The following is a 25255-nucleotide window of genomic DNA, read 5'->3' on the forward strand; positions in this document are numbered from 1 at the left end:
CTCCAGAAAACATCAGACCTCACTCCACAAGGGCTACAGCCACTACTACTGCTTTCTTACGAGGAGTGGCTACCAAAGACATTTTAGAGGCTGCTACTTGAAGCTCCGTGCATACATTTGCCAAGCATTATAATCTACCTTTATACTCCAGATCCCGAGCAGGTTTTGCCACTGCTGTTTTGCAAGGGATCTTAACTACACCATAAGCTCTTAGTGCCTCCTCCCCCAGTTTGGCTATGGTATTCTACCCATTTGTTAGGACTGCAGATGCATCCTTGAAGGACATAGTACAGTTTTGTACCTACCATAAATGTAGATGTCCGAGAGGTATGCATCTGCAGTCAGGATTACTCACCCTCCTTCCCCTCTGTGGTACTCCTAGGGTATTTGCCCATCTTGTAGCTAGCTGGGGGAATCTATTATGGTGTATTTGTTTGTATATATGTATATACATGTTTATCTTTATTGGCTCTCTACTGTTTGGAATCATTTGCATTTATCCAAATTTAGCCTTCCTAGAGGGCACCTGGCATCTGGGGCAAGAAACACTGAGGAAAATGGCGTCGGCTGATGCCTTTATACCCAATTGACAGTAGCTATGACGTCGGGTGAAGTGCGACATCAGCCGAGGCCAGACCCAGACTTTGGAATCCGGCCGACCGAAGGGCTGCCTGAGGCAGGACAACCCATTTGTTAGGACTGCAGATGCATACCTCTCGGACATCTACATTTATGGTAGGTACAAAACTGTACTTTCTCCATTCATGAGGCATGAAGCCTGCTAGGAGGCTGCTGTTAAATAGCAATTCCAGAAGGCCTAAGGTCATATTTCATGCTATTTAGAAGGTATCCTGGGATATTGTCTGGGCCTATTGATACAGTGTTCTTGGCCTTAGAGACAGCATTAAGGACCTGTTCCCTAGTGACAGCAGTTGGAGTTATACTTGATGGTATTTCATGAAGGAAAGTTGAGAAGGAGAGATGGGTAAAGCTGGAGCTGAGTTTATTCGCCAGTAGGCTTGCTATGTCTTCTGGTTCAGCATAGGTGGCTCCATTTAAAATGAGCTCTGTGCACAATTGTGTATTGCCTTTGAGGTTGCAGACATAGCTAAAGATTGCCTTGTGGTTGTCCTTGGCCTGGGAGGCCAAATTTGCCTGCGTTTTTCTAGGACCTATATCCTGAGATATTCTAGTTATCTAAAACTTCTCATCATTCTCCTTCCTTGTGTGGAGGGCAGAGCTATTCTTTAGGCAGGTATTTCCTAAATGTACCTGACTGATCTGTATTTTGACATATTCTACAGGTTGTACTACTTTACATGTACATGTGACCCTCACAACTTATCCTGCAGGCAGGTGTCCGTACTTGTTTTATTTTTTCCCCACAAGACTTTATCTTGAAATATTCTGCAGATTATCCATAACTTCTTATTCTCCTGCCTGCCCTGTATGAAGGATGGATCTTCTGTAGGCTAGTGGCTTGTAGTTATACCTGCCTCTAATCTGTAGTCAGACATACAGAATTTAACCAAAAACTGTCATCTTCCTTCTTGTCCTGAACAAGGCAGGGTCCTGTTATAGAGTTATTACTAGGAATCATTTTTGTAAGGTGTTAAAAACTTTGTATAGTCCTATATGAAAGAATTCAGTACTTGGAATGTACATATTAGTGTATAAATGAAGATAGACATATGGATATTTCTTTATTCTTTCTTTCATTTGTGCATGTTTATGTATACCGCATGCTCTGAATCCTTTCATATTCAAGACTTAGGAGTGATTCTTGGAGTTCTGTAGGGTGACCTCCACCTTCATTATCACTACATCTCAGTGGTGGTGAACCTTTCTGCTTCTAATTATCTCATTGTTTATGCCTCAGCAGTTTATGTAGACCATGCTACACTTCTGAAGCTGCTATACAGACAGTCTGTCTTTTGTTCTCAGCCAGACTAATATTTAATTTTATTTCACTCAATTTGGATATGAAACTTCATATTCATAATGCTAATACTTTGACCATTCACGTACATCTGCAGGTTCAGTCCATGTTATCCCTGTGCCAAGGTGTTCATTACTGTTTTCATGGAGTCGCTCCTTCCAGCAGTGTCAGTCCTAAACAACCTTCAGGGTTTCAGATGAGAGCTGTTACGCTGTATGCATTTGTTTGCTATTACTAAATATAGTTGCTCCACCTAACTTATACTTCATTGACCTAAAGGTGGGTTCTGATTTGTACTGCATCATAGGTGAGATGGAGTGAGTGACTAGATAACCTGGGAAAGTTTTTTTTATGTCAGGCTAAGTCCTGCTAACCTTAATTCCTAAGATAATGAAGATAGCACTGCTGGTTGAGAGTTGTCATTCTGATAAGTGCATAACTTTCATTTCATAGCTTGCAATCGATGATTTGCCAGTCTTTCCTTTCAAAATATTAATACAAGAAAAAACAGCAATGTAAATAGGGGGGTAAAACAAAACTGACTTTCAGTGTATTTGAAGGGCAACAAATAAATACCTTACATAAATCACAGATAGTCCAGTGCCTGGAAACTTACTAATTGACAACTGTAAAGGTGGACAAGGAAATAAATATATATATTTTTGTACTATCTTCCTCCTTTTTGTCCTACTACTGTCACACTACATTTCATGCAGTTCACTCCCTGTGGAGCATTGTACCAAACTTAGTCATCACAACTAAAGGTGCAAGATGGTACTTGAATCACAAATTCTCCTCATCCCAAGCCAATGCTACTAAATCGGACAGAAACCAAGAAAAATATTTCAGCATATTAAGATTGCTAACTTACTTGACTGATCACAATTAAAACAATCTGACATATATTGTCATCTATCTAACTTTTAGACTCTCTGAATCTATTAGGCCCCTTTCTGTAGTCCACATTTATTTTCTTGTTATTGTCCAAGACTGTAGTAGTAACATAAAATACATCCATGTCCCATTATAGTATTATCCTCCCATACACTGTACCTTCATTAAGTGCCACTGTAGGATAGCTTTCTCATCACATGCAAGTTTAATGCAAGTAATTCTTCTAGTTTATAATTTGAGCAGCATGATGAATAATTCAGTTCGTCCCTAATTTCATATGTATGCCCCTAATCTCAAGAGACAGTTATGGCTGCACATCCTTTGTATATATATTTTTTATAATACTGTTTTATAGTAAGAAGTGTGATAGTGTATGTGATTTGTTATTTTCTGCAACTGTATGTACTTAACCTAGGCTATTACAACTTACCTTGCAGTATCTACAAAATATTAATCCCCAAAAATTCAGCCCAGATCATATATTCTAATTTCTCCTCACATATATAATCTGCTAGCCTCTAGCAGTTGGACATTGATGTAACTTACAAAATATGTGTCATGCAAAAACAGTTTTAATAGAAAGTTATGAATAACAATGATTCATAAACAAGTAATTTGTAAGGTAATAAACACAATAGTATTGATATTATGCCCATCTTGAACAACAGTCTTATATTTCCTCTTTTAAATTACTATTTCTTGGAGAACTCTTTCTTCATTGTGGGGTTAATTGTAAAAATGCATACACTTCAAAGCCAGTTACCATATGCTTGGCCTTACTGATAATTATATTCCATGATCTACATATATTCTGTAGCCAAACATGACTGTAGTGTTCAGAAGTAGCCTCCAGTTCAGCTAACAGATGTAAGTTACAAACAGATCTCAGTCCAGTACATCACTTAACGTGTGCCATTTTATTTCTCCCCAAACTCATCACATATACTTAATCTTACTAATAATAACCTTCTGTGAAATACATATAACCTACTCATCTCTAATGCTTGAACATGAATATCATGTTTTAAAACATTTAGTATACAAAACAAGTTTTAATTTAACCATATAAATAACTGTGATACAGGAACATAATAAAATAGACACTCAAGAAATTATAAATATGCCATAATACTGATATGATGCCCCTCCTGAATACCAGCCATTTATGGAGTCTCTTAAATCACTGTTGGTTGGAGAACAAGGCATTATTGTTATACTACATACTATTAAGAGCTTGTTATTGTATACATGACCTATTAATTATAACCCACCACAAACTGCATTATACCTGTTTAATTCTAAAAGATGAACTTGAATACAACATTTTGAAAACATCATGCAAAACTAATTTAACACAATGCTTTTAGTAGCACTAATTCAAAACTAAACACGGATATGACATTTTGAAGCATTTATTATTCAAAACTAGCTTTAAAAGTGCACAGTATTGAGTCAGGATCATAGCAGATAATCAACATGGTATTATTAACATCTTACCATTGTTAATACCAGCCCTTTATGGAGTCTTTTAAATCATTATTGCTTAGAGACCTCCTTCACCTTCCTCATTGACAGCATAATGTTAACGCTGCGTACAAAAAACAGTCTTGATGTACCAGTTGAACATAATTTAGCCACTATAGGACTCCTTACTGGAAATATCCCAGGTTTAACTCCTAGGAAGCTACAATTCAAATGGCAAGAATATTATCAGAGACATTTAAACACATATGTCTTTAGTACCTTAAGTGCAGTGCAAAGCACTTGCCACCATAATCAACATTTTCCATCAGTTGCAAATCCATTCAAGTGGCCAAGTGACATCTCTCTTCCTATTTCTTACTTCTCAATGTACACATAACTGTTGCCTCATCTTTCTTTTGGTCAGACTCCTGTTGCCATTCTTTTTAACTTCAGTATCATCCAGGGATTTATTCCTCTCTTCTTTTCCCAGTGCCACAGATTCCTTATCACATAATCCATTGATTGCAGCAGCCCTTGTAACTTATCTTTTGCTGACTAGGCTGAAGTGAATACAGTAGATCCTCTGTAAGTTGACCACCAAGAGGAATGTAACAAACTGGTCAACATATGGAGATGGTCAACATAAGGAGCTAGGCCTTCTGTACTGATGTGTGCATGCACTTCACTTTATTGTACAGCTTTTATTAGAGAATATCATACAAAATCATACATAATCAAAACATGCCAAAATCATACATACAGTATCATAAAAAATCAATACATTTACTGTTTTCTCATGGTTTAATCTTTCTTTCTGAAAAAAGAGTAATTCTTGGTTTGTTTCTTATTCTTATTACTAAGGTCAGTGGAGAACGCACTCTCAACGCTGGCTACACCACTCAGCATACATGGGCATTTTTCCACAGCAAATGACTTCAACTGCATTATCAGATGCCTCTTATATACCCCTGGCGCACTGACGTCAGGGAAGAAGCGACAGCAACCGACACCGAACCAAGACTTTGGAACTCAGGCCGACTGCGGGACCGCCTGACAGCAGGATAACCCAAGTGTGATGACTGCAGCAGGGTGAACACTCGAACATCTACATTTATGGTAGGTACAAAACTGTACTTTTCTTTTTCTTCATTACTTGGTCAATACCCCTTACCCACTCCTCTAATAGGGTGCCAGTCATCCATGTGCATTTGTTTTATCTCCAAGTGTCAGTGAGGTCTTTGGGCTTCAGGTTCTTGAATGCTCGTGACTTTGCCAATTTACCAATCATCAAGGGCTTTAGTTTCTCTTTGGTTGAGTTAGCACAAATCAGAACTGTGAAACGTTCTTTGGAAAGTTTTCCGCTCTTACATTTGTCACCCTTCATAATAAAGCTCCTGTCAGGCATCTCCTTGAAAAAGAGTCCCGCACTCATCAGTGTTAAAAATGTCATCATCTTTGAAGCCTCTGGTGAAGTCTGGGAACTTTTTGATGAACTCTTCCACAACTTCTACTGGAGCTTCATTGGATTCACCACACAAGAGATTTTGGGAGATCTCGTTTCTCAGTTGAAATTTCTCAAGCCAACCACTTGATGCTTGGAAATCTGCCACCCTGAATTCCTGTGCGAATTATTTAGCAACTTTTTGGATCATTTGCCCGGATACTGGGGTGTTAACTGCCCTCATTTGTTTGAACCAGCTTAGTGTGCCTTTATTGACTTCTTCGAGGAACGTTTTCCTTCTTTTTCTGCTGTAGGTCTCTGCTTTCCATAAAATATCTCTCCAAGTACTAATGTTTACATTTTTGGATATTGCTAACTGTGGTCTTGCTAACACCAAAATGTTCCGCTGTCTTTCTTTGGATGCTGCTTTCCAGAAAATGTAGATCATCAACCTTTTTCTTCAATGTCAGCTCTTTTTCCTTTGGGCCATCATGTTTTGATTAATTGTAAAATTTTTCAACACTTGTAGGATGTACTTACAATTCAGACCAGTCCTTCACATTGAAAAAATCTTCAGTAGCACATGATTAATAATAGGACGTTTGGCCTAATCCAACACGTGGTGATAAAGCATGAAGAAAGAACTTGTACTAAAGAAAAAATAATACAACTAAGGGTCATACCTTCTACCCCTTGGTGTAGAGTGGACTCAACTGGTCAAGTTATAGAGAGTAAATTAATATTGTGTGTTACAGTCCAAGTGGTCAAGATACAACTTACAGAGATAGTCAGTATAGAGAGGTCAGTCTTCCATTGAGTACATGTGGTGCATGTCCGGTCTATGAAAATTAGGTCAACTTAAGGAGGTGGTCAATGTAGGGAGGTGGTCAACTATGGAGGTTCTATTATATTTGAACTCCTGACACAGAAAACACTTTTAAAATCACTGGAAATTATAACTTTTCTTTGTTTATACCTTGGCAGCCAAACACAGTGCCCGCTGCTGCTGTGTGATAGCTTGCAAGATGTCAGTATCAACTAATACCTATCTCCAAAAATAAATTTTCTTTTTACAAGGCTGCTAAATCTGCAACAAGACTTTAACTTTCTCATAAAAAATCACAGACTAAACCAAAATCACTCTTGCTTGACCAGAAACTGTATAAACCACCAACAGCATCAGTCCATAGGCCTTTTCAATACATTGCAATTCCCTGGAAAATCTAGCTCATTGTGCTATCACTGTTTAAACAGGCTCCACTAGACAATTTCTTCTTCTTTTTAATTGTATTTAGAGGCGAGATTGTGTTGGTTTAGACATGTGCTGAGGAGGGATGCTGGGTATATTGGGAAAAGGATGCTAAGGATGAAGCTGCCAGTTAACAGGGAAAGAGGAAGGCCTAAGATAAGGTTTATGGATGTGGTGAGAGAGGACATGCAGGTGGTTGGTGTGACAGAGCAAGATACAGAGGACAGGAAGAAATGGAAACAGATGATCCGCTGTGGCGACCCCTAATAGGAACAGCCGAAAGAGAAAAAAATTTTTTTTTCACCAGTCACATTCTTCTTCATCCTCTAAAATCCTATTTAAATGTGTGTTTCTTTACCTTGCCTTATCCTGTACCATAGCCAACTTCTGTTTAGTGTTAACTGTTTAGTGTAAACTAGCGCTTAGTTCCATAGACTTTCTTTGTGCATCTACCAGTCTTTGCAGGAATAGCATCATATCATTTTACTCTTTTAGAAACTCACTGAAATTATGTCCTGATAATTCAACCCACTTAACATAATGATTCAGAAGTCCAAATACCACTTTCATCTGTTCCCTGATTGTTTCATTATCATCTTCTATAATCTATCTTTCATAACATAATTGTAGTATGCCATTTACGTTCTTAACTGGGTTGAGGCTCAACACCAATAAGGCAACCTCCTTATATTCAATCTGTTTGAAATTAAACATTTCCTTTTAACTTTTCCAGAAATGTGGAGCCATCATTCCACAGGCAACAAGTTACTACATCTATAATATAAAACACAGACTTCAAATGCAAAAGATACACTTTTTATTCATTATGCTTGACAGAGAAGTTGAAGGGAGCAATTAATGAAGGACTTCAAAATCTTTATTGTCTTACAGTATTTTCAGATACTTCTTGCCACCATAGAGCTTTAGGTAGGACCCATTCCCCATGGCATTGTCTAGGGCTGTGGAATTTAACATCAGTTTGAGAAAGAATAAACCAAGTACTGCATTAGGTTAACTCCCTACAGTTGATCTGGCATTTATCAAGGGGATCTGGTAGGATGAACGTTTTAGAACTCGCTTAATTTTTCCCATACCAGTAGGTCTTTGTGTTATATGGGACCATAGACAAGGAAGGATTGTTGGAGGTGGTCGTGTGACATTGTTTTTTTTTTCTTCATCATTTAAGGTGATTGTGGTAAATGCTGGGTATTCTAATAACTTAGATCAATGTCATAATTAATCTTAGTCCTTTTTTTTCCTTTTAAACAAGAAACATCTTTATTAAATTATCACTTATGGCATAGGCAATCATGCATTTACATAAATGAAAACAACTCATATTGACAATCTCACTTGTAAGCATTTTAAATTAGATCCCTATCAGTTTTCAGAAATTTGTACAGTGAAAACCATATAATCGAGTTTTTGAAAACTCAAATCTTTTGAATGGAGATTGTGGTACAGTGAGGATTGGAAAAATGTATCATTTTCTTCACTGTATTGCGATCTCAGAGTTGCTATATATAATTTGTAGGGGTGTGTGTGGAGCAGGGGGATTGCCTCCTGCATAAACCTAAACAAAAGTAGATTTTTTTTTTATGTTTGAGTTTTTGGAAACTCGATCATATGGTCTCGTCCGTATGAATTTCGCGTTTCTGAAAACTCATTCATCTGACATAAATCCTTTACATCACAAACCATACTGACATAATTTCAGTTGTAAATATTATACATCACTTATAGTGTACTCAAAGATTGTCAAATATTACATAGCTCATTCAAATCCTGCCTTCTTTTAAACTCATTTCTCCCCTGTATGTATTGTTCCCACAATTGCCATTTTTTCCTATGTAATTTGCTTCTACCCTTTTCTAAAGATCACAATTCCACTTGTTTTATCTCTGTTACTATACTCACTACTTCATGTACAGTTGGTTTAGACTTTGATTTCCATTTTCTATGAACTGCTTTTTTGGCAGCCACCATAATTTGACTCAGCAAGGCCTTACTATGTGTAGGCAATTCCGATTCTGGAACATAGGTCAGAAAAATAATTTGCTTAGTTACACCAATTTGCTCACCCAGTATCTCTGATAAAGTTGTTTGCAGGGAACCTTTAAAGTCTGCCATCTCATTACACTCCCAGAAAATATGTTCCCAATTACCTCTTTCTTCCCTATCACACCTCCAACATCTGCTGTATTCCTGAGGAAAAATTCTCTGGAGTCTACTTAGGGTATAAAATATCTATGTAAACATTTCCAAGCAAAAATACTAAATCTTTCATATTTTGTTGCATATTTGGGAGACAGACATGTATCCCCCCATTCTTTCTTCATGGATTGCTTGTACAATCACGCTTTGTCCTTTTTGATAGCTTTTAACACTATAGACCATAGTATCCTGTGAATAACCTTAGAGCCACTGTGATTTACCTTCATTGTACTTGATTAATTGGATCTTAAGTTTGGAGTTAACGTGAGCAAACTTCCTCTTTTAGTAACACCTCCTGTAGCCATGCACTGACATGCAGAGATCCTCAAGGCTCAATTTTGGTGGTATTAACTTTCTACAATGTTGTTGCCACTTAAGGAGGTCATTTAAAGCAGAGCTATTCACTGTCAGCTAATTGCTGATGACATCTAGCTCTACCTCTGCTGCTCTTATGAGCTTGTGCTTGATCCTTTTACATTAAAAGATGGTTTGGATTCCATTCTAACATGGATAACACTCTTAAACTTGACCCAAAGGCAGAAGCGATCATAGTCCATGTCACTGTCCATCATTCTCGTGCTTTTGTTTCCTCCCTTATGTTTATTGGTAGAATAAAGTGGAATTTACTTCTTGTGGTGGTGGCTGTGATTCTTGATGACAGACTCATACGTGTGTGCCCTCTCGTCTTGATTACTGTAATGCTGTTTACCGTGGGCTTATTTAAGGAGAACTGGCTTAGTTGTGATAGGTGCAAAATGCTACATCTGAGGCTTTTGACTAGTACTTGTCATGACAGCTATATTTAGGCATATTGTATGAGATATACCATGTCTAATGAACAATATCTGATCTGTCTTTAAGATCTTAATTCTAGTCTTTCATTGTCCTTCATCTCCTGTGTCCTGTTTATTTTTAAAAAAGTTCCTGATGAGGCCTCTGATACCTTAGAAATCCTCAGGTTGGGGGGGGGGGGGAGTTGCTGGCTATTTCCAGCACTCGTTAGGGTCTTTGTCTACTAGGCAGCGTTTTTCCTAACTAGCTGGAAGTGTTCCTGTGGGGAATTAATCTCCTTCCCTGATATAGGTGTGCCTCTCTGGAGTTTCCTTCTGAAGGTACCTTAAATACTGTTTAGGTGAGTCTTTGAAAACTCACTTTGAGACTGTTTTTAGTGTCTGTAATTTATTTTAATTTATTATTTTAATCTCACTTTGATGCTTGGGCTGCCATTTTACTGTTTCATTTTTCTGCAGTTTTATTAGTTAGAGGCCTAGGCTTGGGCACATAAATAAATACAATTATTTTTCATGACTACCATTTACCAGATCATGTGAAGATCTCCAAGTGAACATTTCTGGAGATGGCCAGATATTTTGATAGTGATGAAATCATCTGTGATAGTAATAATTCAATGATGAATGGGGTCCTAATTGCCTGAAAATCAGCCATGTGGAGGAATCAAGAAGCTTTGACTTGCTTCCTTCCTTGGGGAGGAATTGCTATGTCTGTTGTCACTAGCAACCTTATTGGAGGTTAAGGGAACTGATACATGTTGTTAAAAAATAGAGAGAGCTAGTTTTTTTAGATAAGAATAGGGCCTATGCAAAATTGCAGGGTAGTCTACCATTGGACCCATTTGATGCACGTCATCTAGTTGTTTACAAATGAGAACACAGCCCAAAAGGATTTGTGTTGCGGTGTAACCATATTTAGGAGTCAGTTGCCCAGGCACTAGCATTGTAAGGGGAACATGGATGCATAAAAAGAGTCCATTTTGCTAAAAACTGTACCATTTAGCACTTCCTTTTCACTGCGATTTGGTTTACTTGCTACAATCTTATTTTCATTTGCTGGTATGAACGCACTGAGAGAACTAGATGTAGCTTGAAGGAATGGAACACCCTTTCTGAAAATACAAGACAATGATTTGACTGAAATTTACACAATTATTTGAATTAAAAGCATAATCTTCCACATGCATTGTAAGTCGCCGTTTTTTTAGTGTTCATGCCCATCTCTTGTACTGAGTGCAGTTGGCTCTAAGATTTCATGTTACAAAAACTATCCTGGATGTAAGTAGAAATGGAAAATATTCAGAATATTTTTAGTGTTAATTGTAAGTATTATTGATATAAATTCATTTTTCTCTTTCTGCCTAATTGCAGGGTAAAGTTGTTTGTCTGGATGCCATGTACAAAGCCTTTCCAGGAACTCAAAACTTACAAAAGATTGCTAAATTTTTCTTTACTCCCAAAGAGAGCAGAATGGAATCAGGAATTCTTGTGGGCTCATACGTGTCCTATCCTGCTGTTAACAAATACTTGCTAAGTCTTTATTGCACTCTGTCACCACCTTTAGATGCGATGACTGACTCAGATGCCCTCTATATTCAATTGCTGTTTGCTCTCCAAGACAGGACGCTGGGGATGCTAGAGGATGGCAGTGCCTCTGCAGTTTATTATGCATGTGTAGCCCTGCAGAAGAATTGGGAGACCCTCACAGAAGACATTGAATTAGGCCAAGTAAATCCAGAGCTGAAGATCCCCCCAGACATCCAACATCAACTCAGTTTGATGCTGAAACCAAATCCTTTAAGGGCATCTGAACTGAGGAGAGAATTTGAGAAGGGCTTCCATGGGATTGCAAAGAGGATATGGCCTGACCTACAAGTGGTTTGGGAGCTAGATTCTGGCTCTGAGGAATTACATGTTATAAACTTGAAGGAATCTTACTGCAAAGGAATCCCGTTGTACTCCCCAGTGTATGCCACAACAGAAGGTAATGTCTTCTAGTACCATTAATTTACATTGATTTAGAGATACTTGTAGTTACTGACCTTTAGCTTTGTCATTGTTTTTTTTTTTTTAACTTAGAAGATTTTCTGTTTATGGTGTTAATTTTAAATGCCCACTCCAAGAACACTATATATTTAGGGTCTAGATTATATAGACGAAAAATCAAAATGTTGAATACTCACATGAGTGTAAATGCAGAAATTCGAAATCACTATTGTGGGGGGCTGTGCCCCCCACACTCCCCGCTAAATATATATTCCAACTCCGAGATCGCACTACAGTGAGAAAAGGGCAAATATTCGATCCTCACTGTACTGCGATCCAGAAAAATAAACATCAAATTTCTGCATTTACGCTCATGTGAGCGTTCAACATTTTGATTTTTCATTTATCTAAAGTAGACCCTATATGTACCTATGGACTAAAACAATTGCCTAGTTGATAGTCCACCTGTTATCCCTTTTTTAATTCTCCCCAATCCCCTTGTAAGAAGGATTGATTATGCAAACTAAAGATTCCTACTCATAGCTGAAAAAACACAGGGAACTACATTTTTCTTTTTTTTTGTCAATGTTGCATTTGCTTAACTGCTTTAATTAGATTCTTATTTGCTTAACAATACATATATCCAGCATACCCTCATTTGTCTGCCAAAGTATATGATCAGCATTTGTTTCATTTTTTAGATATTTTGAATTTTACTTAACTTGTTATTTTTGTATATACCTAAATGTATGTCTACCTGCTTCCATTTTTGAACATTTTGTGCCTTTGGCTTGGACAGTGGCTGTTCTGAATCAGTTACTTCAGTTATCAGACATTTATTTTATCGTAACCTTTGTTAACCATTTAGGTTCACTGGTCAATAGGAATATTTTCAGACATGACCCAGACCACATATACAATCTTTCAAAAATTCACCCCTCTTGCACCACTTTACTCATGTGTGCTGACCCTATTCCTATTTCTGCTCCTTACCCCAGCACTACACTGAGAACTAAACAGACTTTCCATAACACTACCACTACACAAGAGAGATGCAAACCCACAGATACACACACACACCCACCCACACCTCAGTACTACCCACACTCATCACACACCAATCCCCTCCATAAGCTCTTTTGCTAACCTTGACCTACAAATACTCTCATGCACACACATACTAAACCCCAGTGTCAAATAAAGTATCAGCATTACCCCCATTTCCACTTACCTTGCCATCAGTAAAACAGTATTTGTTGAATTACCATAACCAATAACACTACCACACAAAATATTCAACAGCTGTGACCAGTGATCAGAGAAACCATACACCTATTTAAACATGCAGCAGTTCCTCAAACTACAGCAGCCTCATGAAGCGACTCTGCACATTAAAAATCCCACACATCAAAGTGGCGTTAAGCAGCCACAGATTCCAAAACTCCCACACAGTGCACACAGTATATCTAGACCTTGCAAGGGTGTTCAACTCTGTTCCACACTCTGGTTTCATAGATAAACTCTCCGACCTAAATGTCAACCCTGTATAACTCATTGGATAGCAAATTGGATCACAAGTGGAACCCCATGAAGTTCGGGTGGGTGGCTATACCTCCTCCAAAAGATCTGTCACTGGAAGTGTGAGAGTGGGAGAGGGATAAGAGCCCTTATAAGGTAATAGATCCTATGACCTACACACTGCAAATATATTCACACATGAGAAGCCACTTTTATTTTTAACAGCTCTGCTGCATTTCCACTGAAAATAATTGCATTTTCTGTACTATTCACATTTGTTGCATTCTGTACGTTTTACATATTTTTATGACAAATATTATCACATTTAACTTAACCTAATATAGTTTACCTGTGTGTGTTATTGAAAAAAAAATGTACATAGCCTGTTACAGTCAGAGTATAATTAAGTGCTGTTCAGCAATCGGCTGACTTGATCAGTAATAGCACACTGACATGCACCTTCAGGCATTAATAATTTACAGACTGGTTTCATGATAAAGTATTCTGTTCCCAGAAGAGTAATATTTTCTACCATTCCTTCTTTCGTGCCTAAGGTTATATTTGACATTGCACTAAATCAGAAGATAGAGTTGTTTTCCTTCTACCCTAATTTCTAGAATATTGATGACTGGCTGTTGTACCTCATGGATTCTGTGAAGCACTTTTATGTTTACATCTTTAGGATTAAAGTGTTTAAGAAGTTTAATCAGCTGTTTTCATTTGGTCCTATTTATCTAAGGGTTTCTGTCTGAAAAAAAAGTCCGCAGGGTAGATGAACAAGCTTAAGAACCTATTGGCAGTTGAGGAGCATGATGTTCCATGTCCCCATGATGGATCTTACTGTTGACCATGCAATCATCTATTTTCTTCTGGAAAGTATGCTTTGAAAGGCTGAGTTTGAGAAGTGGAGTTTAGTCCTTAGGCACAGGAATTTTTGAGATATGAAGTTGTCACATTTCATGAAGTGGTTGATAGTAATTGTTATTGAAGGTGGATATCCTGTTATTTTGTGGACACCAGTAGGGTATTGGAAATAAAGGGATTCAGATAGCAAGGTTCCTTTAGTTCCATATTTCAGTCATAGGTCATGTCTAAGAAAGCAGTAAAATACAGAGAAAATGTTGTAGTCTATTAAGCTCTTCATCATTCCTTTTTGTGAAGGATCTTTGTACTGACTCCAGTTGTAATAAATAATGTGTGAATAGGTTACAGAACAAGGTGCAGAGTTCTATAACCATCTCCAGTAAAACTTGTCTATATGAGACATTTGCCACCTTGGCATGGTATTTGACCAAATAAGCACAATAGATTCCAAATAACAATGGTATTTGACCACACAGATCATCAGGTGAGCAACTCTATGTTTTCCTAATGGTAATAGCTGTGCTAGTATTGAATGAAAAGGCATCTCCCACAAAGCCTTTCAGACCTTTTATGTTTTGCCAGCTTTCAGTTGTAGTTCATGAGTAGTATATAAAAATGTTGGGGGTGATAGTTGACAAATACCAATATACTGCAGTTTTTGAAACTGAAATGCTGCAGTTTGGAATGAGTTAGTGTGAAAATAGTGCAGATAGTATTCCCTTATTTGCATTCATTTGGATATCTGGTGAGTCAGACACTGGAGTTAGTTCTTCTTCATTTTTCAGATTTGGCTGTAGATGTGTTTATTTTAAACCATCCTGATAGCAAGTTTTATCTCAAATGAAACTTTGCTTGTTTTTCTTTTTATAGTTTTAGTGAGTTATTTTTTAGTAGGGTTGACTTTATCAGGTTATATACTTTTCTTTTTTATGAAATCATTTGTTGCTTTTCTAACTCTACTGTTTAAGTTTATTGTGAAATTCTTCACTAATTTAAGCCTCATATAGGTGAATTTATTAATGCAGTTGTTTAAAGTATTGTAAAGGCCTGCAAATGATTTACCAATGAGTTGCAATTGGAAATCTAATGTATGCTTTTAAGAGGTACTAAATGCTTAAAATGTTTCTAGCTTTCTGAAGTGTCACAGACTAGAGAGGATGTTTCACCATGCTTGAGCTCATTAAATAAATAAAAAAATGATTCGACAGAAACAGATTGAAACTGTTCCAAACTTTCCAAATATCCTTATTGTTAGAGTTCTTAATTCTCAAGCCCACACGTTAAAGTTTTTGCTTACTTCATTTGAAAATCTGAGGAACTTTATAGCATCTTTTCCCTCATCTATGTAGTATTAGTGCTTCTGTGTCTCAAGTGACGAAACACTTTTTGAAGTGTGCTTATGATTCAGATGATGCCACTTCCAGAGCTGATGTCACTGGAACTGTTATGAGAAGGTTTGCTTGACTGCATACATAAAACCTTCTTGAAGATGTAAAAGCTGAAATTTTGACTTCTGCTTTTGATAGAGGTTGTATTTAGACCATCTGCTGCAGAGGTCTTTAAAAAGTGAGATGCGAGAGGGAAGCTTATTCAGGGAGATTCTCAGATTTTTCAGACTTCCTTGTCCAAAATTTTCAAGAGTTTTGCAGCTACCTATGTTATTTTACAAAAAGCAAAATAAGCCGAACATAGTGCATTGCTGGTAAGCAGACTTTAAACAGCAATGGCAAGGGGCGCCAAAAAGAAAGGAGCCCCCAGAAAGAAGAACAGTCTTAGAAGTTTGAATGAGTAATTCCCCCTTCTCACCCTGGCAAGCTTCTCTCCCCCAAGAGCTGGCTTTCCATTTCTCTCTCTAGTAATAGATTTCCTTGGGTTCTGAGAATGATTCATCAAGGATACAGATGGCAGTGGGAATCTTCCTCCTTTTCTGGGGATTCCTGCTCATCTACCAGATCAAATGTCTTTTTCCCCTCCTGTCACCCACCATCTGCTAACTCAGGGGGGTGATAAAAGCTATCCCTCTTTCTCAGAAGGGGGAAGTTTTTCATTCGAGAATGTTGCTAATATTGAAGAAAGAAGCTTCATTGACGCTAGTCTTCAGAGTTTTCTTTTCCAAACCAATTTGTGAAAGTTCCAGAGTTTAAAATGTTATCTTCCAGAGTTCAGAATGCTATCTCTGTATAACCTCTCATCCCCATTTAAGTTTTTTTTAGTAACCCTAGATTTAAAGAATACTTATCACACTCCTGTAGCACCAGAATACTTCTTAAGGTTGTCTGTGTCTGGATCACACTTTCAGTTCTCTGTATTTCCCTTTGGGTTATCCTCTGCTTGAAGAGTATTCACAAAGTGTCTAACTCCACTGAGAGCTTACTGCAACGTACATCTTTGCAGAGGTTTTTTTTTTTTTCAGAATGTCAGGAACCTCTTACTTGGGTGAGAGATCTCCTTTACAGACTGGAGTTTCAGGAGAACATGAAAAAAAATCTTGCTTGACTACTCCTAACAGGATTATTTCCCTACGGTCTTCTAGATATCTTAGTTCAAAGAGCTTTACTTCAACAGGAAAAAAAGTAGATATATATCTAGAGCTATTCTTGAGTTTTTCTACTCAAACCAAGGCTTCAGCAAGAGAAATTCTCAAAATACTAGGATTCATGGCATCCATAAGTCTCATGATTCCTCTAGCACTTGGGAAAAATCTACTGGTACCTGAAATCGGTGTGGTCCCAACATCAACATGTCATGAAATGTCAGTTTCCTTTTTTAAGATTTGTGAAAAGGGGACTTTTTAGGTGGAGAGAACAGTTTTTGAATCCAGATTTTCCATTTTCCCTTCTGGGTCTAGCACAGTCTAACGACAGACACTGCATGGTTTGCTTGGGGACTGTTGTCTGTGGGAGTAAAAGTACAGTGTCTTTTGAGCAAAAAAAAGTTCAAAACACAAACATGAAAGAGATGTTGGCAGTAATAAATGTTTTCAGTTTTCTCTTAATCATCTATGGGTCTAAAGACCATTACAAGTGGTGACAGACAGCACCACAGTAATGTGGTACATAAACAGTTGGAACGTGATCTTACCCTATGTGCAGGCTAGCCATAGTAGCTTCAGCTACATCTTTTCAGGACAGTCTCACTCTGCAGACACCGTACATCCAATCAGACCAAAATTTTGTGGCAGACAAGCTGAGCAGGACCAGGACAGAACCTCATAAATGAAAACTGAATCAGGGTGTCTGCCAGGAATTCATACATCTGTGGGGAACACCTCAGATAGATCTGTTTGCCTCCATTCACAAGAATAAACTAGGCAAATTCTGCTACAGGACTCCTTGCAAATAATCCTAGAAAACATTTACATTCTCGTGTCCTTGGTAGGAATATTCCTGTATGCTTTTCTTCCCTTCCCACTGATATTCAGAAGGACTGTCCAAATATCTGTGTGGGCGCTCCCTTCTGGCCAAGACAACAGTGATTCTTCCATTGTTTGGAAATGGCCAAAGGGAATTACAACAAGCTTCCTCATAAGAAAACCTGCTACTAGGAAATTACATACTAGAAAATCAAAAATAATTTCTAGCTGGTGCCAAGGCAAGAACCAGGGCCCCTTTAAGGCTAGTATTTCTCTGGCTCTACATTATTTGTGTGAGTTATTGTACTCTGGCCTTTCTTAATCCTTTATCAACTTTCACTCCCTTTCATTTCATTCCCTTGTTAATATGTTTTTGAAAGTGTATTACATACCAAGACTCCTAGAAAACAGGTGTCTCCCCCATGGTATCTTAACTTTCTTGTACAAAAAAAATAACTATTGCAACATTTGAAACAATTCAGACTAATTTGAGGTTCCTAACACAGAAAACATGTTTGCTGATTGCTCTGACTTCTACAATAGGATTATCTGAGTTGCAATCTCATATTTTGGGGTCAGCCTTACTTTCTTATCCAGAAAGATAAGACTTCAGTAAGAACTAATCTTTCCATTATGCCTAAAGTGATATCAGAGTTTACTTTGAACCAAGCTCTATATCTTCATGTTTTCTTCACAACCTAAAAATAAGGGAGAAAGGATTCTTCATACTTTGGATGTTCTCAGACAACTCGGGTATTATCTTGACAGAAGCAAACCTTTCAGAAACTCTGATCAGTTATTCATTTATTATAAAGGAAAGATAAAAGGACAATCAGAGTGTCTCCAAATGGTAGTCTCATACTGTGACCTTTTATTATATCCACCCCAATATGGCAATTCCAGGCAGGGTCAAGGTTCACTCCACCAAGACCTTGACTTCATTTGTTTTTCAGAAAGGGTTGAATTTTAGAAGTATTCTAGAAGCAGCAACTTGGTCCTCTGTGCATACTTCTAAAAGGATGCAAACTAGATTCCTTTTCCAGGTCTAAAGCAAGCTTTGCTGGGATCCTTCTGTATGGTTTCCTGGACCCTCATTTGTCCTGTTCTCAGGCAGTATACGCTGTAGTAGTCTACCCCATCAGAAAGGCTACTGCAGTAGTGATCAAATGGTGAACACAGTACAGCTGTGTAAGTAAGCTTATTGTAACAGTAGGGAATAATCACTGCTGCATTAACCTCTCCCTCCCCCCATCCTCCTTATTTTTGTATCTTTTTGTTGTCAGGGTGAGGACTTTTAATTCTCCTAGCACTGACCTCTTTTATGTCTCTGTCCTCTTCCTCTCAGTTGACATGAAAGGTCTGAAGGACGTGGCACCTAAGCTTGCTCTTTTTCTTCAGCTCTGCTTGAGTTGGTTACGGTTTGGGTGCATGGAAGGTGCCCTTAAGCTTTGGAAGCTGGTCTAATGTTACATACTTAACAGGATGTTTTATTTATTTAGTCATTTATTTATATTTGTTAACTAGGGTAGTGCGCTGATCAATATTGGCCAATTTCAGACCTGGCCCGGGTCTTTTATTTTGCTTTTGTTTAGTGGGTTTGTCTGTCTGAGTTTAGTCAAAAACATATTTTCACTGGAGGCCCAGGAAGAAAAGCTCCAACATATTACAAACATTTTAAACAGACGTTCAGTAATATAAATGCAACTATTACAGTATAAAAGACATTATCCATTAGTAGATGCTGAATATTTGAGCATTTGAACAGGTGTATTACTAGGTTTGTCAAACATATAATAGATCATGTGATTAGTGGTTAGAAATTCAAGAAAGTCACCTGCAGTATTAGATGATATGGTTATTGTGATTTGTGATTTTTCTCTGGAATGCACAATTCTGTTGGGGGAGTAGTGTTGTACCAAGCTGTTAAGGGCTTATAGAAAAGTCTGTGTATTGTAGTTAACTGAGAGAGAGCTATGTGAGGTGGTAGTTCAAACCAATTTATGTTAGGGTTATGCAGTGATGTGTTCTGTTATAGTTTTCTGCAAATTTGGCTATTTTATTATAACATTGAGCATGTTTGGATGGTGTGAGGCTTGAAGGTTAGTGAAGATTGGGGTAGCATAGAGGAGAGATAGCAGTAAGAAAGTAGAGAATATATGTCTTCTGGCTATGCCAGAGAGGTATTTTTATTTTTTACTCTTTCTAATTTACCTATTTTTGATGAGTTTTAACTGTGTGTGACATATACATGATGGTCGAATTTCAACTGGTTATCTGTGATGACACTCAATAATTTTGTGTGGTTTATTTGTTTAAACATGGTATTGTTGGCAGAGATGATACTAAATGTTTTAACAGAGATATGTTTTGGGATAAAGAGCAGTAATTTAGTTTTTTTATGATTTATTACTAGTTGTGAATTATTTTGCATTGATTTACTCAATAAGGATAATTGTTGTGTAAGGTCTTGAATGTTAGAGATTTGACAGATCAGATTAAAGTCAATTCATCAGTATGTTGCACTAGGGTAACATTTTTGGAGCAGTGTACAGGTCATTGATGAATATATTGAAAAGAATGAGGCCTAGTATAGATTTTTGTGGGACACCAGTAGTTACAGGCAAGAAGGTGGAGAAATAATTTTCCATGTCACTGCTTGTGCTCTGTTTGAGATGTAGGTTTGAAACCGTTGCTGTGATGAGTTGTTGATCTGTAAGGATGGGAGTTTATATAATAGTTTCTGGTGAGATTATCAAAAGCTTTTGATAAGTATAGGAAGATGGTAGATACTAGGCTTCCGGCATTTCTATGGGTATTCACAGTATTAACAAAATTCAGCAGAGCAGTAGTTACATACATACATACATACAAATATTTCAAACATGGGCATTAATGCTCTTCTAGCTTGCCAATATACCTAAGTACTTGTTCCCATAATAAGTGTGCAGGCTGTTCTTAAAAATATCTAAACTAGTACTTGCTTTAATGTAATTCGGTAGTCTGTTCCATATATCAGCTACTCTGTCAGAGAACCAATTAGTACACGTCTCATTCCTATAGAGTCTTCTACATAGGTTCTCTGATGATTCTCTAGTACTTTTTGATAACCCCAAACATTCCCAGAGGAAGTTGTCTCTAAATGCTCTACATACCTGAATAAGATCTCCTATTAGATATCTCTAAGAGACACTGTACAAGTTCAGATATTTTAGTCTTTCATAATAATTTAAATTTTCACATCCATGGGTGCCCTTGGTATATTTCTGCTGTACTTTTTCCAGTTTACTCATGCTTGTTTTCTTATAGGGTTTCCATATTGTTATTCAGTACTCAAGTTTGGGTCTAATGTAACTAACAAACAATTACTTCATTATTTTTGATTTCCTAGACTTTATAAATCTTTTTATACAACCTATAGTTCTATAATTATCATTAACCAATTGGTTGATATGATTAGAAAAACTCATAGCTGAATCTACCCATATACCCAGGTCCTTAAATGAGTCTACAGTTTCAATCACTGTTGTTGTTTTTGTTTGTCTTTCGGCTTTTTCTCGGTAAGGGGTCGCCACAGCGGAACTCAGGTTCGCTAATGATTGACAGTAGATTTTTACGAAATGCCGAGGTGCCAGCTCGACGCCCAACCTTGAAGGCACACCCATTTATGCACGCATGTCTTTCGAATGCTACCCAACTGCGGGGAGGACATGCAGACTCCACACAGAATGCACTCCCAAGCCATGCCGAGAATCGAACGGGAGAACCTCTTGCTGTGAGGTAACAATGCTACCGCCGTACCACCACGGCATCCCCTACAGTTTCAATCACTGTGTGCTGTATTAAATGTTCACCTTTCAGTTTGTCTCCCAAATTTCATATGCTTAGTTTTTGATGTATTTCTCAGCATATTATTCTCCTGTGCCCAAATGGTCAATTAGTCAGGTTATTTTGCAGACATGCCTTATCTGTAACACATGTAATCAGTTTTCCCAATTTCAGGTCGCCTGCATATAGACTGTAGAACACCTCAGATGAAAAAGTTATGTCTGAAAGATACAATCTAAACAAGTAAGGGCCTAGGACAGAGCCCTGTGGGACACCCTGACTGTAACCAAGGATTTCACCTGTCCAGTTGCTGTATGATACTTGCCATGATCTATTTGTAAGGCATGCAGCTATCCATCTTATCAAGAATACTTCAATACCTAGTTGTACTAATTTATTGATCAGTGTTTTGTGTATGAACCTGTCAAATGCTTAAGTTAAATCTATATAAATTACATCACAGCACAATATTTAATTTATAGCTGTTATTATATTGTTATATAACATCATTTTACAGGTGGTAATAGATCTGTTTTCAACATATGCATGCTGATATATGGTTTCAAGTCCCAACCTATCCAGTTCTGACAGTTTCTTATCCAATATTACCTTCTCCATTATTTTCCACAATGTGAAAATAGACTTAAGGGTCTATATGACTCTGGGTTTGTCTTACTCCCCTTTCCCCTTAAAGACAGGTTTAATAAGGGCATGTCTCCAATCTTGAGGAATCTCCCCATATGTATATGACCTAGTGAGTAATGAATATAATGCTACTGTAAGTTCTTGCTGAAGTGTTCTCAGGTCATTGTTACTAGGTCCATCTCCTCCCTGCGCTTTGTTTGGATCCAGTTTTTGCAGTTCTTTTTCAATATAATCTAATTTGATTCCAGTATCTGGGGTTACCTGGATGCCACTAGGACAACTTATTACCCCTTTTGTAGAGCCAAACTGTTTTGCATAAATAAAAAATGTAAATATATCTGTTGTATCTGAGAATAAATTTTAGAATCTGCACACAGGTTATCAATTTGTGTGCCTTTACTCCTTCCACATCTTACTTATCTATAAAAAGGTTTCCTGTTATGCTTAATATCTTTATATAAATTTTCTTCAAATTTTTCTTTATCTTGCCTCACACCATGCTTAATCTGACCAGTTTGTTTATTTCAGTTTTCAAAGTTGTAGTTCAACCGCTCTTCTATTTCTTATATTTTTTGTCTATCACCTTAATCAGATATCTTGTTTTTATGGAAATATATCCCGCTAATGTTATATGCCTAGAGTCTGATGTTAAACCTTTTTTTGACTTTTGCACTCAATTTCTCTTTCAAAACTTTCCACATTCCAGCTGCAGTTTTTCCACTGAACACCTCACTCCAGTTTGTTTTACATAGTGACTGTTTTGCTTCCATATAATCAACCTTTTGTGCATTGGTTTAGATTTCACTTTGGCAGAATTATCTATCAACAAATTAACCTTTATAACCCCATGATCACTGCACATCAATGGTGGTAAAGCTTGACTTGAAGTTACAGTAAATTCTTTGGGAACACAAACAATGTCAAGTATATTCTGTCCCCTGGCAGGTTTTCTTACAGTTTGAAGCAATTGTTTTTCCTGAATACACTCTGTGAATAATTTCCTTACTAATGTTGTTGAATAAATATTATTCCAGTCTGTTTCTGGTAAATTTATGTCCCCAGCTAATATTATTCTTCCCTCCTGTGTTTCATATAAGAAATGTATGAATTCCTCTAGGTCATCTGCACTTGACTTTGGTGGTGTATACACTCTAAGAATTGTTATATGTTCCAGGGTTGTCTTTATTGTCACAGTTACACAGTCTATAGTATTGGTGGTGTCACTGAACATGTATCAATCACAGGTCTCATAGTTATCTTTAATCCCCATCATAACACCTCCACCTGATTTTTTTTTTTTTGTTAGAATGTCTGTTACAGTAAAAACATTTATACCCTGACAGAACTGCTTTCCAGTCATTGTTCTTTAATCATGTTTCAATAACAATAACATCATTCTTGTGGGAATGTAGCAAATTTTCCAATTAAAAAAATTGTTATTAATGTAATAATTGGTGCTGTGATGAGGATGGAAGCTATGTTGGGATGAAGGTAGAAGCTGGTTATCTATTAGACAGTTGAGAAGTTGCTTATGAATATGTTTTTGTAATATTTTTGATAGGGGCAATAACATGACACTTGGTCCATAGTTTAAAGATCTGTACTGACTCCACCCTTGAGCACTGGAATAAAAGATTTTTTTCTATAGCGAGGGGACTTTATTTTCAGATGTGGATTAGATTGATTTATCAGAACTGAGACTGGATATGCAATAGCCTCAGCTGCTATTATAAGATGCTTGCCAGGTAGATTGTCAGAGGCAGTTCTGACAGTTACAGTAGGCTTTCATTTTTTGAGGTATTTTTTTTTTACGATAAAGGAACTGGTTGGAAGGAGAAATGTCGGAGTGTATTTCATTGAATAAGGACATAAAAAGCTTGATTAATCACCTGGATGGTTAATGACCATACTGTCTGTATAAACTGGGTAGTGAATTGGTTGGCTTTGGCTTCATTTTGTTTCTGTATGTTTGGCATTGGCTGGGTAGTTTGTCCTGGATTTAACAGTTTATTGATTGCAGCCCAGAAGAGTTTTGGATTATTAGTGTGTATGTTTTGATTGGTTGAGTAATAGGCATTCACATCTTTTGTAATAACTTGTTTTGTTAGACTTCGAGCTGTTTTATTTATTTTTTAGATCTTCCATGCTTTGTCTCTTTGTTTCATTAGTTACTTAGTTGTTAAGCCTAGCCGTGAGCAGGGTTGGTTTTGACTGTTTTATTCTGTGGGAGCATGTGTATTTAGAAGACGAGGGAAGATTTTCTTGAGCTCAGGGTGAGCATAATTTGTGGGGATAGTCTTAAGCAACTCCGAGTTAAGGAGATGTAGTGTATTAATGAAAAGGTGTTCATGCTAAGGCTACTGCAGCAGTGGTTATTCAAACATCTACTGTTATGATAAGTTTACTTACTGATCTGTATTTTCTGGATTACTTGTGTCAAATCTTTAGCTACTTCTAAGGCCTTCTTTGCAAACATGTTGAGTTATAATATATGTGCATCTGCAACTTGGGGTTCACTGCATACTTTTGAAAAATGCCCCAAGTTTGATTTAGTGTTCAGGGAATAGTCTTCCTTTCAGTTCAGCAGGATCCCTTCTTAACCCCATGAAGGTTATGCTTAAGACTGTATTCTAGAGGTTAAAGATGATCAATTTGATAATCCTAGATGCAAAATGTATATACTTACCATAATGATAGATCTAGAAGGTAACAGGGTCTGTCCATTTCATCAAATCCTTTCACCTTCTCTCTTTCCCAGTTAAGATGATATCTTGAGGAAGGTTTGTGTATAAGCTATTATTTAGGTTACTGCTGAACCCTGGAGTTGTGCACTTGGAAATCTGAAGGAACTAGCGAATGCAGAGAAATATGGAAATATGGGAGGAGCTACACTCTGGAAAAATTTTCATTGCCAAGCATTTGCATAGCTGGAGGTGGTGAGGGGGCAGCCCACTTTGGCCGGCACTTTTTAATAAACTGTATAAAGGAAAAGCTGGCGGGTTGCATTTTTTTTTTTAGCCTGGTGTGGAGTTGCTGGAAATTACTACCTGGAAGCTGAGCTGGACCGCCGGGT

The 25255-nt window shown here is 37.4% G+C and overlaps 1 protein-coding gene across 2 annotated transcripts in view; it reads left to right on the forward strand.

The window, feature by feature from the left end:
- GHDC (GH3 domain containing) overlaps window positions 1-25255 on the forward strand; it is a 903895-nt gene that overhangs the window by 324181 nt on the left and 554459 nt on the right. For both annotated transcript variants that reach the window (XM_044054723.1, XM_044054722.1), the window contains exon 4: window positions 11364-11976. In XM_044054723.1, the coding sequence (XP_043910658.1) occupies window positions 11364-11976 (613 nt within the window). The remainder of the gene's footprint in view (window positions 1-11363; window positions 11977-25255) is intronic.

Source organism: Protopterus annectens, chromosome 13.part0 (genome assembly GCF_019279795.1).
Source record: "Protopterus annectens isolate FY-2018-M chromosome 13.part0, PAN1.0, whole genome shotgun sequence".
NCBI lineage: Eukaryota > Metazoa > Chordata > Ceratodontiformes > Protopteridae > Protopterus > Protopterus annectens.